Genomic DNA, 14,405 nt, shown 5'->3' on the forward strand with positions numbered 1-14,405 from the left:
GTCTTGAAGGAAACCAGACATTCCCCAGGGTGTCAGGGGGTGAGCAAGTTTGGTGGCTATGTGAAAGTTTGATTGGAATGGAGAGCCTTGAGGCAGGAAGACCAAGTAGTCCAGGTGAGACGCCATGGGGGTCTGAGCTGTAATTTACCTGGCTCATGGAGCTCCAATTACCACCCAGCCCCTGATAGAGCTTTAAATCCCCCACGCGTGGGGTGAGGTGAAAATTTTGAGCTTCTTGGGAGGTCCAGGGCTTCCCCCATTTAGGATTTTAAAAACTGTACTCATTTTCTTTAGATTTGGCTTCTGGATGTACAACGTATTTTTGTTTTATTAAACAAATCTCATTTTATTGAGAAATTTTGTTTTTAGATCACTTTCATTTTCAAATGTAGTCCTCCTCCTCCTTCTCCTATGAACTGTCCTTATGACAAAACTTTAATGAGAAAGAGGGAAAAAAAAACCCAACACATTATGTCTGACCGTATATGCAAGTTTGGCCCTCAGTCTCTTGTGGTTGAGACTTATAGAGGTGATGCATTTACTTGTGTTTCCAGCTCAGGGATCTTTCAGTTACTGAGGCAGCTAGATGGAATAGGGCTTGGAGCCTGAACTCAGAGTCAGGAAGATCTGAATTCAAATCCAGCCTCAGACACTAGCTATGTGACTCTGGGCAAGTCATTTGCTTTATCTCTATTTGACTCAGTTTCATCATCTGCAAAATGGGGACAATAATAACACCCACCTCCCAGGATTGTTGTGAAAATCAAATGGTAAAGGACCTGGCACAAATTAAATGCTATAAACATTGTTTTTTGTTGTTTAGTTATGTCTGACTTTTCATGACCCTATTTGGGGTTTTCTTGGCAAAGATACTGGAATGGTTTGCTATTTCCTTCTCCAATGGATCCATTTTGTCAGGCAGTCAGAGGTTAAGTGACTTGCCCAGGGTCACACAGTTAGGAAATGTCTGAGGCTGGATTCGAATGCAGATCTTCCTGATTCCAGGTCCTGTGCTCTATCCACTGAGCCATCAGCTGCCTCCGTAGAAATATTAGCTATTATTATTTATTGTCTCTATGGAAAGTGGAGAAGTACATTTTTTCAATTCTTCTCTAGGGCTAAGCTTGGTTATATTATAATTACAAAGCATTCAGGGTTTTGGGGGTTGTAGTTAGAGTTGTAGTTATAGAGTTGTAGTTATTTATGTGTAGAGTTTTCCTGTTTCTGCTTACTTCACTTTGTATCAGTTCATTAAGAATTTCTCATGCATTTCTGGATTCACATTCATTATTTCTTATACTGCAATAACATTCTAGTCACGTATCACAATTTGGCTATTTCCCAATCTATTTTGTTTCCTGTCCTTTGCCGCCGCAAAAAGTGGTGCTATGAACATTGTTGTATATAGAGGACCTTTTGTTCTGGCTTTGCCCTCTTTTCTTGTCTCTGGGTTTTATTTATCTGGTTTGTTCCACTGTTCCACTTTTATATTTTTAAACTAGTACCAAATAGTTTTGGTGAGTATTGTTATGTGATATAATCTGAAAGCTGGTAAGATTAGGTTTTTTCATTCTTTCTCTTGAGATCCTAGACCTTTTGTTTTATCAAACGAATTTTAATATTATTTTGTCTAGTTCCATAAAATAGTCCCTTGGTCATTTGATAAGTAGAGCACTAAATATATAAATGAGTTTGGGTAGTATCAATTTTACCATAAGAGTTCAATCCAACCGCGAGCGTTGGATATCTCTCCAATAATTTAAATCTTTGTTTTTATGAAGTGTTTTGTAGTTGAAATTTAACCTACCAAGGAATGGTAGGTTAAATGCCAAACACTTTAATACATTTTCGTAATACTTTGTAATGGAATTTCTCTTTCTCTTGTTTCTTCCTCATTTTCTTTTTAAAGCACCATATAGAAATGCTCTTCATTTCTACTGATTTATTTTGCATCCTGTGAAGTTCCAAAAATTATTAGTGGTCTCAGTTTGTTTCTTTGTTGATCATTTGGGCTTTTCTAGGTAAACTAGCATGGCTTCTATAAATAAGATAATTTAATCTCATCTAAGTTTAATTTTTTTCTTGTCTTTTTGCTGGTTGGTTGTTGTGACCAAAATGACATCACCATGATAAAGTGAGGTTTCAATGTGTCTGACTGTGGCTGATCAGACCAATACAAGCTCAGAATGCTCTACCACAGATTGGGCACAGAGTGAACATTTGGGGTGTATACTCCAAATTTGTGCATCCTGTGTTTCCTTTGTGCTATTTCTGTTCTGCTTTGCTCATAGAGAACATCATCCTTGCTGATGTAGGCATGCCATGCTGAGCGGTTCTGTGCCAGTGTCTCCTCTGTCACAGAATCAGATCCAAAGTTCTTGAGGGAGACCCTGAGAGTGTCCTTGTATTGCTTCTTCTGACCACCATGTGAATGCCTGCCCCATGCAAGTTCTCTGTAAAATGTCTTTTTTCCATACTAGCATTCCCAGCACTATGCCAAATGATAGTGGGGAGATGGATATCTTTATTTTGTCCTGTATTCATTGTGACAGCTTCAAGTGTTTTTCCGTTGAAAGTGTGATATGTCTATTAAGTAAGTAAAATATTTGTGGTATGGAGCATTAGCATATATGTGCTGTCACATTTGTAAAAAGCTGACCAAGGAGCTCGAATTAGCTCAAATGGAATAAAATTAAGTAACCACCAGGTAACCTTTCACTTACAATAGTTACTGTATCATTTGGGCAGCTAGGTGGTTACTCATTTTCCTGAGTTCAAATCTGGCCTCAGACATATATTAGCTGAGTGACCCTGGGCAAGTCACTTAACCCTATTTGCTGCAGCTTCCTCCTCTATAAAATGAGCTTGAGAAGGAAATGGCAAACCCACTCCAGTATCTTTGCCAAGAAAATCTCAAATTTCACCATGAAGTATCTGACATTAATGACATGACAACTGTGCTACTTATTGAGGCAGCAGTATTTCCTCTGGCCACTAGAGTGTGCTTTAGCCAATAAATGCTTAGGTAACTCTATCATGGCATTGCTGTTTAGTGGGGGCCATCTCCAGTGGTCCTGATCCATATCTTGACACTGGACCACATGGCTCTGGAGGAGAAAGTGAGGTTGGTGACTTTGAATAGTTCTCCTTCATTTAAATCCAATTCACTTGTAAGTCATGGAATCACTTTCCTGATATCATGGTCCTCTTCAAGAATGAAGGACAAACAACAACCTTGAGTCATAGTAGCTGCCCCACTGGGGACCCAACTGGACAGTTCCAGTTGGGCAATGCAGCTCTTTCCTTCCTTCCTTCCTTCCTTCCTTCCTTCCTTCCTTCCTTCCTTCCTTCCTTCCTTCCTTCCTTCCTTCCTTCCTTCCTTCCTTCCTTCCTTCCTTCTTTCCTTCCTTTCCTCCTTACTTCTTTCCCTCTTCTCCCTCTCTCTACACAGGGAATCATACCCTCATCTGTGGGTGTTCTGCCCAAAGAAATATACATTTTGATCACTGAAATCTTGCAAAATATTTTGGGATTTATGGTCTCGATTTCTTTCTTAAGGATTGTGGCTTAAACCCAAATCACATTAGCACTCATTCATTGATTGGCCAACAGTAGGTCAGAGGCCAGTCTCACTTTTTCATTGTTTGGGCCTGGATGACTCAGAGTGAGGGTAAATAGCAACTGTTTCTGTTTTGGTCAGAAACCCTGAGTGTCTTTCCCTCCCAGGTTGATTTTTTTCTTTTTGGACTAGGTAAAAGAGACCATTCTTTGGTTCATTTCTTAACTAGAAAGATGGACAAATTTGGAGAATCCACCCCAAATGTTCACACAGACTATTTGTGCCTGACCTGTGATAGAACATTCCAAGTTCGTATTGGTCTGCTCAGTCACAGTCAGGCACACTGAAACTTGACTCTAGCACAGTGATGTCATTTTGTTCCTCTTTGAGAATGAAGGACAACCAACCAACTAACCAACTAATCTTACCTAGCCTTAATCACTGAATAGGCATTGCCTTAGCCAAACTGAGACTGGGAAAGACCTTAATTTAAAAACACCAAGGTCTTCCATTGCATCCTGGGACATCTCTAGTCATCCTGATCTATATCTTGTCACTGGACCCTGATGACTCTGGAGGAGAGAGTGAGGGTGGTGATTTTGCAAGCTCTCCCTAACTTAAATCCAATTTGCTTGCAAGTCATGGCATTACTTTCCTGAGGTCATGGTCCTCTCAGAGAGTGAAGGGCAAACAACATCAACAATTGCCTAGTACTCATCTTGGAAGCAGTATTTTTTTAAGCAACCCTTGTCCTGAGTTCCATACAGATCTAGGAGATAAAATACTGGTCGAATACTAAAATATGAAATTTACTCATTGTATTTTCTGGCTCATCGCTTCCACCACATGAAATATTTTACTCTTAAGTCTCTTCCCTGACAGATGGCAGTACCAATCTTCCAGTCACACAAGTTGGTGACCTCAGTTCCTTCTCTTCTCCTCCTTTCTACTCTTATATCCCATAGAGCTATAAAGTTGCCAAATCTTGTCATTTCTACTTCCAGAACATATATCATATATGTTCCTTTTTCTGCACCAACACAGTCATCACTTTATTTAGGTGAAATGTACAGGTTTCTAACTCTTACCAATAGCCTTGTTATTGGCCTCTGCACCTCGAGCCCTACCCTTCTCTAATCCGTCCTCCACATATGTTGCCAGAGTGATTTTCCAAAATGCAAGTTGGACAGGTCCCAACACTATGTTGTGTACAAGCGACACTCTTGGGACAGAAAGTCATATGTCTTTCTGATATGATGGGCTGGAGCGGAATCTATCATGCTTCAGCTGAACCAAAGAGGGCAGGGGTGGCAAAAATAGGCATAATTGAAAGAGATAATTAGTGAAACTGCATTTTGCTAAATAATCAGGGAAACTACATTTTGCAATGAAGTAATATAAAAAATTTTCATAGCAAGTTTCTCTGCTAAAGGCCTTATTTCTCAAATATACGAGGAACTGAGTCAAATTTATAAAAATAAGTGTCATTCTCAAGTTGATAAAGGGTCAAAGAGTATGAACAGGCAATTTTCAGGATATGAAATCAAAGCTATCTAGAATCATACAAAAATGCTCTAAATCATTATTAATTAGAGAAATACAAATTAAAATAACCCTGAGGTACCACCTCGCATCTATTGGCTTGGCTAACATAACAGAAAAGGAAAAAAATGATAAATGTTGGAGGGGATGTGAAAAAATTTTGCAACATTGGAGCAATTCTACTTCCTATATCTCCTCTGTTTCTCATAGAAAGAAACTCCATTTCTGTTGGTGGATCTCAGGATTTTGCTTCGTCTTTTGCTGATCTGAATTATTATAGATTCAAAGAAAAGATCCAAAGAGGTAAAAATAACAAAGCAAAAAATTGGGGACACTACTGCCCTGCTGGTAGAGTTGTGAAGTGGTCCAACCATCCTGGAATGATGCCCAAAGGGTTATAAAACTGTGCATGCCTCTTGATCCAGCAATACTACTATTAGTCAGTACCCCCAAAGAGATCTAAGAAAAAGGAAAAGGATCTAGATATAAAAATATTTATAGCAGGTTTTTTTTTTAGTGGTGGCATAGAATTGGAAATTAAGGAAATGCTCATCAATGCTAAACAAATTGTGGCACATGATTGTGATGGAATACTGTTGTGCTATAAGAAATGATAAGTGGGGGTGGTTTCAGAAGAAAGACTTGTATGAACTGATTCAGAATGAAGTGAGAAGAACCAGGAGATCATTGTGCACAGAAACAGTAATGTTGTAACGATAATCCACTGCGAAATGCTATCGATCTCCAGAGAAACAACTGATAAACTCTGAGTGTAAGCTGAAATAAAATTTTCTCTCTTAAATTTTTTTTTTTGGTTTTTTATTGTGATGTGACTAATATGGAAATACGTTTTGCATGATATCACATGTGTAGTTTATATCATATTGTTTGCTTCTCTGTGGGTGAGGGAGAGGATAAGAAAGGGAGAGCATTGGAATTCAAAATTTAAAAAGAAAAGAATGTTCAAAATAAATAAATGAAAACAACAAAGAAAATAAAATGAGTGTTAGATTGAGTGACTTTCCTGCTGGATGAACTCCAGTGGCTCCCTCTGACCTCTAGAAGCATTTACATGCGCATTTTCTATTTAGTATTTAAGAATCTACACAACTCGGCAGAACCTGCTTGACCTTTAATGACATAGAATTTAAATGCAAAATAAAAGTCATCCCTATCACTCCTATTCCCTCCCAGATTTTCAAGGTAGATGAGAATATTTCCTTAGTTTGCACCTAGGAGCTCTTGTGTCCTCTTCCTCACAACTGTAAGTTCAAATGGAACAGAGAGAGAGAGAGAATTCAATGAGCAGATAATGCCTCTAATATTGCATTACTCCTGGTCAAAGACAAGTGTTTTCTTTTGCAGCCTCAGAGCATTTCCACTTCCTGTATCTCCTCTGTCTTTCATAGAAAGAAACTTCATTTCTGGTGGCAGATCTGAGGATTTTGCTTTGTCTTTTACCAATCAGAATTATTCCAGGTTCATAGAGAAGTAGCAAAAACAAACGAGATTTTTTCCTGGGCTACAGAAATAGGATTAGCTCTTGGTTTTCAAGTTGACATAAAAATAGAGATAATGGGGCATTAATGAATTAACAAGGTGTAGCCTCTTGATCCCTTTATGAAGTGTGAACAGGTCCCATGAGTGAATTAAAGGGAACCAGTCATTAGATAAGCAAAAATCTGACATACCTTTTTGGAGCTTTACATATTTTTTAGTTGCATATTACATATCTACAGTTACATATTTTTACAGTTGCAGAGTTTGAGGGAGTCCAAAGTGCTTTGTGGAGAAGACCTTCGTAGGGGGAAGAGGGGATTTTTCTCTTCATCTCCTTCTCATTGGCCATAATATCCAACAATAATTTGTCCAGAGAGAAACCTCATCTGGCAGTTCCAGAGTTCATGGGTTTGAGAGAATTGAGGCCAAATTGAGAGAGCAGATACACACATTCTAGACAAAGATGGACATGGAAGGGCAGTCACTTGAGTTCACATGCTGCTTTGAGTAATGGGGACTCCTGACAGCAGAGGAGAGAGCCACCTGTGAGATCAAAAGAAAGCTAGCCATGGTCACCCAAACTCAACAGAGAGTTGAACTATGAGGAGAAGCAGATCTGGGAGACAAGCCTAAGCATCCAAAAGGGGATTAAGGACTCTGGAGAGGGAAAGGACATGAGGGCCCTTCAGGGTCATGGCTGTGAAGGCCTTGACCACATATGTTCCCTACACAAGCGCTTCATTACCGTTGTATTCTGTGTCCAATCTTCCCAGAGATGTGTGGATTTGTGGGAGAGTACTCTAGATTTAGGGGAGAAATATTTGGTAGCTACCTTTCTTACTATGCTTCTATTAAGAGCTAATTTTATCTATTGACTGATCATTAATGGGAAGCACATTAATGGGGGCTTATTAGCTATACTATTGTAAACGCAGAGCCACAAGATTACCCCTAGAAGCCAAAGTAGCAGTTGCTCTAGGGGGACCCAACCCTTGAGTGGAAGAGCAAGTTGGGAGAATTACCTGGAGGGGTTGTTACACAACTATATTGTTTTCATTGTTCATATTACAGTTTTATAATATTTTATTGAAAAAAGCATTCAACCTCAAAACAACCAAATAAACCTGCTTAGTAACTATTTACATTTAAATGAATTAATTTCAACCCACAAAGCATCAGAATAATCTTTCAGTCACTCTCTGCTTCCAGATTCACCTCTGTAATCTGTCCTCTACATAGCTGTCAAATTGATATGCCTAAGTGCGGGTTTGACCATCTTGCTGCCTGTTTTGGAAGCTCCAAATGGCTACCTATTACTTCTAACATAAAATGCAACCTCCTGGGTCTGGCATTTAAAGTCCATTACAGTCTGGCTCCAATCTACTTGTCCAGATTGATTTCACATATTTCCCCAAACTCCCCACGTGATGTGCATTTCACTCATATCAGCCTACCTTATTTTCCTTGTACACAATATTCTATCTCCTCAGCATTTGCACAGACTGGGGTCTGTTCCAGGAATACTCACCCTCTATGACTCTGTCTTGTGGAAGTTTGAAGTCCTTTCAAGTCTCAGGTCAAAGCCTCCTTCTGGAAGCCTTTGTTGATTTCCGTAGTTATCAATGATCTCCTGCCCCTTCATCAATGTGTATTTATTTTGTATATAACCTATATATACTTATTTGTGAACATGTTGAATAGAATGGAAGCTACTTGTGGACAGGGCTTGCTTTTCCTTAGCTTATATCTGTATTTTCAATGATTATTACAATTCCTAGCACATAGTTAGCACTTAACAAATGTGTGCTGACTTGTCTGGATTTGAAAAAAAAGTCCCAACTCTCAAGGAGCTCACATCTAATGGGTGGCGACAACATGCAAACAACTTTGTACAAGCTAGCTATACTTTGAATAGATAAACAGAGGGCAGATTTCCTGAAGAAGGTGGGACTTGAAAGAAGCCAGGAGGAGGAGGGGCTGAAGAAGAAGAATATTTCACGTATGTAGGACAGTCAGTGAAAATGTTCAGAGTTGGGAAATTGAGTGTCATGTTCAAAGAATGGCAGAGCATGTGTTTGTATGTGTGTGTGTGTGTGTGTGTGTGTGTGTATGAAGTAGTCTAAGGTGTACACTTGGAAGGTGTATGTGAGTAGGTTATGAAGGGTTTTGAATGCCTAGCATGATTTTATATTTTATCTTGGAGGTGGTAGGGAGCCACTGGAGTTTATTGGGTAGGAAAAGGGGTGACATGGCAGGGAGATCCACCAGCAAGTTATTGCAATAGTATAGCTCTGGGGTGATGAAGTTCTGCATGAGAATGGTGGCATTGTCAGGGGAGAAAAGGGGTTGTATGGGAGAGTTCTTAAAAAGGAGAAGTCTACAGGACTTGGCAATAGATTAGATATGAAGGTTGAGAGAGTGAAGGGTTGAGGATGACACCTAGGTGGTGAGTCAGGGTGACTGGGAGAATGGTGGTCCTCTCAATAGGGGAGTATTTGAGGGAAGATAATGAGTTTAGTTTTGGGCATGTTGGGTTTGTCTACAAGATATCCAGTTGGAGATGCGAGACTGGAGGCCAATAGAGAGATTAGGGATAGATAGATGGTTTTAAGAATCATTAACATAGAGATGATAATTGAATCCATGAGAGCTGATGAAATCACCAAATGAAATAGTATAAAGGAAAAAAGGAAGAGGACCCAGGACAGAGCCCTATGGGTCAACCAAGATTCGCAGGGATGACCTGGATGAAGATCCACCAAAGGAGAATTATGGGAAGAACATCAGAAGAAAGGAGGGTCATGAAAATCTAGAAAGAAGAAAGTATCAAAGATAAGAGGGTCTGCAGAGAGGTCAAGAAGGATGAGGATTGAGAAAAGGTCATTAGACTGGGCAGCTAAGAGATCATTAGTAACTTTGGAGAGAGTAGTCTTGATTGAATGATGAGGCTTGAATGATGGAAGTCACACTCTAAAGACTATAAAGAGTTAAGAAGAGAATGAGAAATAAGGAAGTGGCAGCATCTATTGGAGACTGCCTTCTCAAGGAACTTTGCCAAAAAAAGGGAAGTGAGGTCTGAGGCGATAGCTAGTGGGGGTGGATGATTGAGAGTTTTTTGAGGATGGGGGAGATAAGAACATGTTTGTAGGCAGCAGGAAAGCAGCCAGGAGACAGAGAGAGATTGAAGATAAATGAAGGGAGGGGTGATGGGGGAAGCAATCTTCTGGAGAAGATGAGATGTAATGGGATTGCTTGAGTGCATAGAAGAGTTTGTCTTGGCAAAGAGACACCTCATTACGTGAGATGGGGTGAAGGAGCAGTTAGTGGCAAAAGGCATATGGGTGTTGTGAAATGATGAGGAAGGGAGGAGAATAAAGAACTCACCGTTAATGGCCTTAATTTTATCAGCAAAATATGAGCTAAAGTTCTCAGCTGAAAGAGTGGGGCAAGGGGGAGTCATAGGAGCAGAAGTATGCTGGCTTCTGAGGGCTGATTCTGGAGGAAGCCTTTCCTGATTCCCCCATCAATGCTAGTGCTTTCCCTTTGTTATTTATTTCTAATTTATAAAGCTTTTTTGTACATGGTTGTATGCATGTTGCCTATCCCATTAGACTGAGCTCCCTGAGAGTAGGGACTGTCTTTAGCCTTTCTTTGTATCCCTAGCTCTTAGCATGATGCCTGGCTGAACCGATAATAAACTCATGACATCATGAAATAGGGACAAGTATGACTTGTTTTTTGAGTACTCTATGGGAAAGGCCATGATTGGTTGTGGCAATCATACCTTAATAACCCCAAAGGGGATGAGGGTAAACAGAACAGAAAATGCAGAGGCAAGTAGAAAAAAGTGGGGAGGGATACAGAGGCCCACAGACTGGGGACAGAGCATGGGCTTGTGTGGTTAGAGGCAGGCAGAATGAGGAAGAGGATGGAGAGGGGCAGAGGCAGAGAACACTGAAGTAACCATGGATTAGAGTTGGGAACACTAGGCATTATGGACCCAGTAGTGATGTAAGAGCATTTGGGGAGGAGGAGTTTGAAGTCCCATTATTATAGGGTTTTTTTTGGGGGGAAATAGGTGAATTACTATCTGTGCTGCCTTGGGGTTAGTTCATTATCCTACCTAGGTTATCTCAAAGTTATTGGTAAAACTTTAAAGTTGTCATTTCAAAGTTCTTATCTCCCTTTTCATGTTCTGCTGGTCTGGAGCTGTGGAAGTCTGGATTTTGTGTGTAGTTTACATATTATAGGACCAGAATCTTGGCAAACAGAGCCTAAATGGTTTCTCCTGATTCAGCACATATTACCACGATGTTAATTTCGTTTAATATGGGATACAATTTGTAAATTACTTTCCTTTGCTCTTTGGTATGGTTTGCACATGACTTCCAGATTTCCCTTTGCAAGCTCATTTCCGCTATTGCTTCTTTATACTGGCTACTTATAAACGTACTATACTGACTAGAAGGAGGAACTGGTCAGGGGGCCCAGAACAAAATACAATTTTAACATATTGGCACATAGTAGGTGCTTAATAATTTTTTTTTTTGACTGCACAGGAAAATCTCAGGTCCTTCTGATTTCTGGTGGAGTATTCAGGAAGAGAAGTCACTCATCTGAGATGAAGAGGAGGTAGAAGACTGGCTGTAGCTTGGTCCTTGCTCCTCCTGCTAACCTGAATGGAGAAATGGAATATGGGTATTCCTCCTCATTCCCCTTCCCCCCCTGCCGCCTCCTGAAACAGAAGGGTAGAAATAGTGCAAATGATCAGATCAGGAGCAGAAGCAAAGAAATGACCAAATGAGAGAAGACACTGTTAGACAGACTAGTGAAAACAAAATGGGGTAAAGAGTAGACTTGGGGTTGATGCAACTGCTAGACTCTAGCACACAGCACCCTGTTCACATCCATTTTCTTCCAAGTTCCTTCTCTGACAAGGGGGAAGGAGGATTGTTTGTAGGGGAGGGGAGGGAGAGTTTCAACTCCCCCCTCAGCTACAAGTTATATCACATCTCACTATACTTTATAATTGTCTGTGTTTTTATGCTATTAAATTCCGATTAGAGTACATGACCACTTACCATGAGTTTACCCCAAGTTTATAAGTATATGATACAAGACGGAGAGAAGGTACATTAATACGGAAGAAGAGATTTTTTCCCTAACTCAAACTGGAGTGAAGGCTGGATAGGAATGATAGGCTGATTATAGGAAGGGTTTCTGCAATTTTAGTAATATCCCAGATCGTACTCTAGATTGCCTTTTACACCTGGAGGAAAACTTAAAGAGGAAATGAGTCAGTGGCTGTAAAGAACAGAAAGTTTTGTTTGTTTGAGTTATCAATCACTCATGCTAAACACATAGCACTTAGCCAATCCCCACCTAAGTATTAATTGCTCTTCCAATGTTTTATAGAATTCACTTGTAAATCCATGTTGATCAAAGTCCTTCCTTCACTTTTTAATAGATAATTTTGCCTCGGATTGATGCAATTGTTTTCCTTATTATTTTATGAGTAGTCTTAAAGCTTATGATCGACAAACCCCCTACTTTTTTGAAATCTCTGTATCAAATTGTTATTACTTACTTAATAACAATAATTATCATTGATATAGTGTCTTTTGTGTGTCAAGCTCTGTACTAAGCACTTGACAAATATTATCTCATTTGATTCCTCAGAACCACCCTTTGAAGTAGGGGCCATTACTACCCCCATTTTATAGTTGAGGAAAATGGGGCAAACAGACATCAAGTAACTTGCCCAATGTCATATAGCTAGTAAGTATCTAAAGTCAAATTTGATCAGGCTTGCTTTTAGATAAGTGAGTCTCGAGTGTCTCCAAATGTTTTCATACATATATTGTCCTGACACCGATAGGTCCATTTGTACATGTGTGTGTGTTTGTGCGTATGTGTGTGTGTGTGTATTTGAGTACATGTATGATGCCTGGCTGAACTGATGGTAAACTCATGACATTATGAAATAGGGACAAGCATGACTTGTTTTTTGCGTACTCTACAGGAAAGTCCATGATTGGTTGTAGCAATCATACTTTAATAACTACAAAGGGGGTGAGGGCAAACAGAACAGAAAATACAGAGACAAGTAGAAAAAAGTGGGGAGGGATACAGAGGCTTACAGATTGGGGGGATGGGGTTGTGTGGATAGAGGCAGGCAGCATAAGGAAGAGGATGGAGAAAGGCAGAGGTAGAGAACAGTGCAAGCCTGGAGTCAGGAAGACCTGAGTTCAAGTATGGCCTCAGACAGTTACTAGCTGTGTGACCCTGGGCAAGTCATTTAACCCTATTTGACTAAGTTTCCTCATCTGTAAAATGAGCTGGAGAAGGAAATGACAAACCACTTTCCTACCAAAGACTGCCAAGAAAACCCCAAATGGAGTCATGAAGAGTTGGACATGACTGAACAACAATTTCCAGTTTGATTTTTTTCTGAAGCCTGGACTCCAACAATAATTTATTCATTGAAAGGCTGAATGCAATGGGTACCTTGATAGGACAAATAAGCTAGTCTTTCACTTTCTTTGTCATCTATTAGTTCAAAGAGCTGTTGAACAAAATCCTTAATTAACTCACCCAAAGCCTTTTCCATGGCTGATAAATTAGAAGTTCTTCTCTTGGCTTCTTTTGCTAAATCTATCTTTGTACTAAAAGCACCAAGAAGGAAGAAGGGGATAAGCATTTATTAAATACCAACTATATACTTTGGGCTGTGCTAAGCTATTTACAGATATTATTTCATTGCATCAAGATAACCTAATCCACTGAATATTGTTCCCAGAGTTTTTCTGAATGGGGTCAATTTCATCTAATACACTGGTGATGTCATACACCTTTTCTTTCCATATACTTAGTATTTTTGCATCTTTATTTGAATCAATAACTCCAACAGGAGCAAAATAATTGTGAGCTGAATACAAATATGCATTGTAACAAGTCTTCTCTACCCTTGTTGCTTTTCTTATGGTCATGCATTGTACATTCTTTTCTAAATGAATCATTATTTTTGATGTCAGGAGATTCTCTGATTGACTGGCAGTTGGGGTTTCTGGACTCCATGTGGTGGGTGAAAACAAGCACAGTGCCAGAACTTCTAGGGCTCTTGATATTTTCCCTGAAAGCGTTTTCCAAAGGACTCGTGGTGGAAAATGCTATCCACCTCCAAAGAAAGAATAATGGAGTTTGAATGCAGAGCAAAGCAAATTATTTTCACTTTCTTTATCGTTTTTGTGGTTTTTGTTTTTGGTCTGTTTCTTCTTTCATAACATGACTAATATAGAAATATATTTTGCATGATTGCACATATATAACCTCTTTAAAATTCTTACCTTTTTAGAGAGGGGGAGGGGAAGAAGGGAGGAAGAAAATTTTGAAAATAAAAAAATGAATGTTAAAATTATCTTTACATTGGAAAGTTGGAAAAAATATAATACCAGTTTTTAAAAAGAAAGTTTGTTGCTATTGGTATTTTGTCTCTGGGGTTACCTTGGGCTGAGGCCTGGGAGAGTGAGGTAGAGGAACCTGTCTCTTGGAGCAGAGTCTCTGCCTTCTTGTCGCTGTTTGGATCTCTCTGCAGACTCCCTGGGCCCTATGACAGAACCCAGGACCACCACTCTACCCCAATATTGGAAGAATGCTATGGTTCTAGGATGAATTACATGCTACCCCTTATGTGGAATTTCCTTTAATTTAAAAAAAATTATTTTTCCCCAATTACACATAAAAACAATTTTAAGCCCCCCCCCTTTTTTTTTTTTACAAAAAGTTTTGAGTTCTATCCTTTAAC

At 39.5% G+C, this 14,405-nt stretch overlaps 1 protein-coding gene across 1 annotated transcript in view; it reads left to right on the forward strand.

Moving 5' to 3' along the window:
• Positions 1-11,190: 11,190 nt before the first annotated feature.
• The window catches only part of ADGRE1 (adhesion G protein-coupled receptor E1), a 130,057-nt gene continuing 126,842 nt past the window's right edge, over positions 11,191-14,405 (forward strand). Inside the window, exon 1 of the mRNA XM_072602054.1 lies at positions 11,191-11,299. Coding sequence (XP_072458155.1) covers positions 11,281-11,299 — 19 coding nt within the window. The 5' untranslated portion in view covers positions 11,191-11,280. The remainder of the gene's footprint in view (positions 11,300-14,405) is intronic.

Source organism: Notamacropus eugenii, chromosome 4 (assembly GCF_028372415.1).
Source record: "Notamacropus eugenii isolate mMacEug1 chromosome 4, mMacEug1.pri_v2, whole genome shotgun sequence".
Lineage (NCBI taxonomy): Eukaryota > Metazoa > Chordata > Mammalia > Diprotodontia > Macropodidae > Notamacropus > Notamacropus eugenii.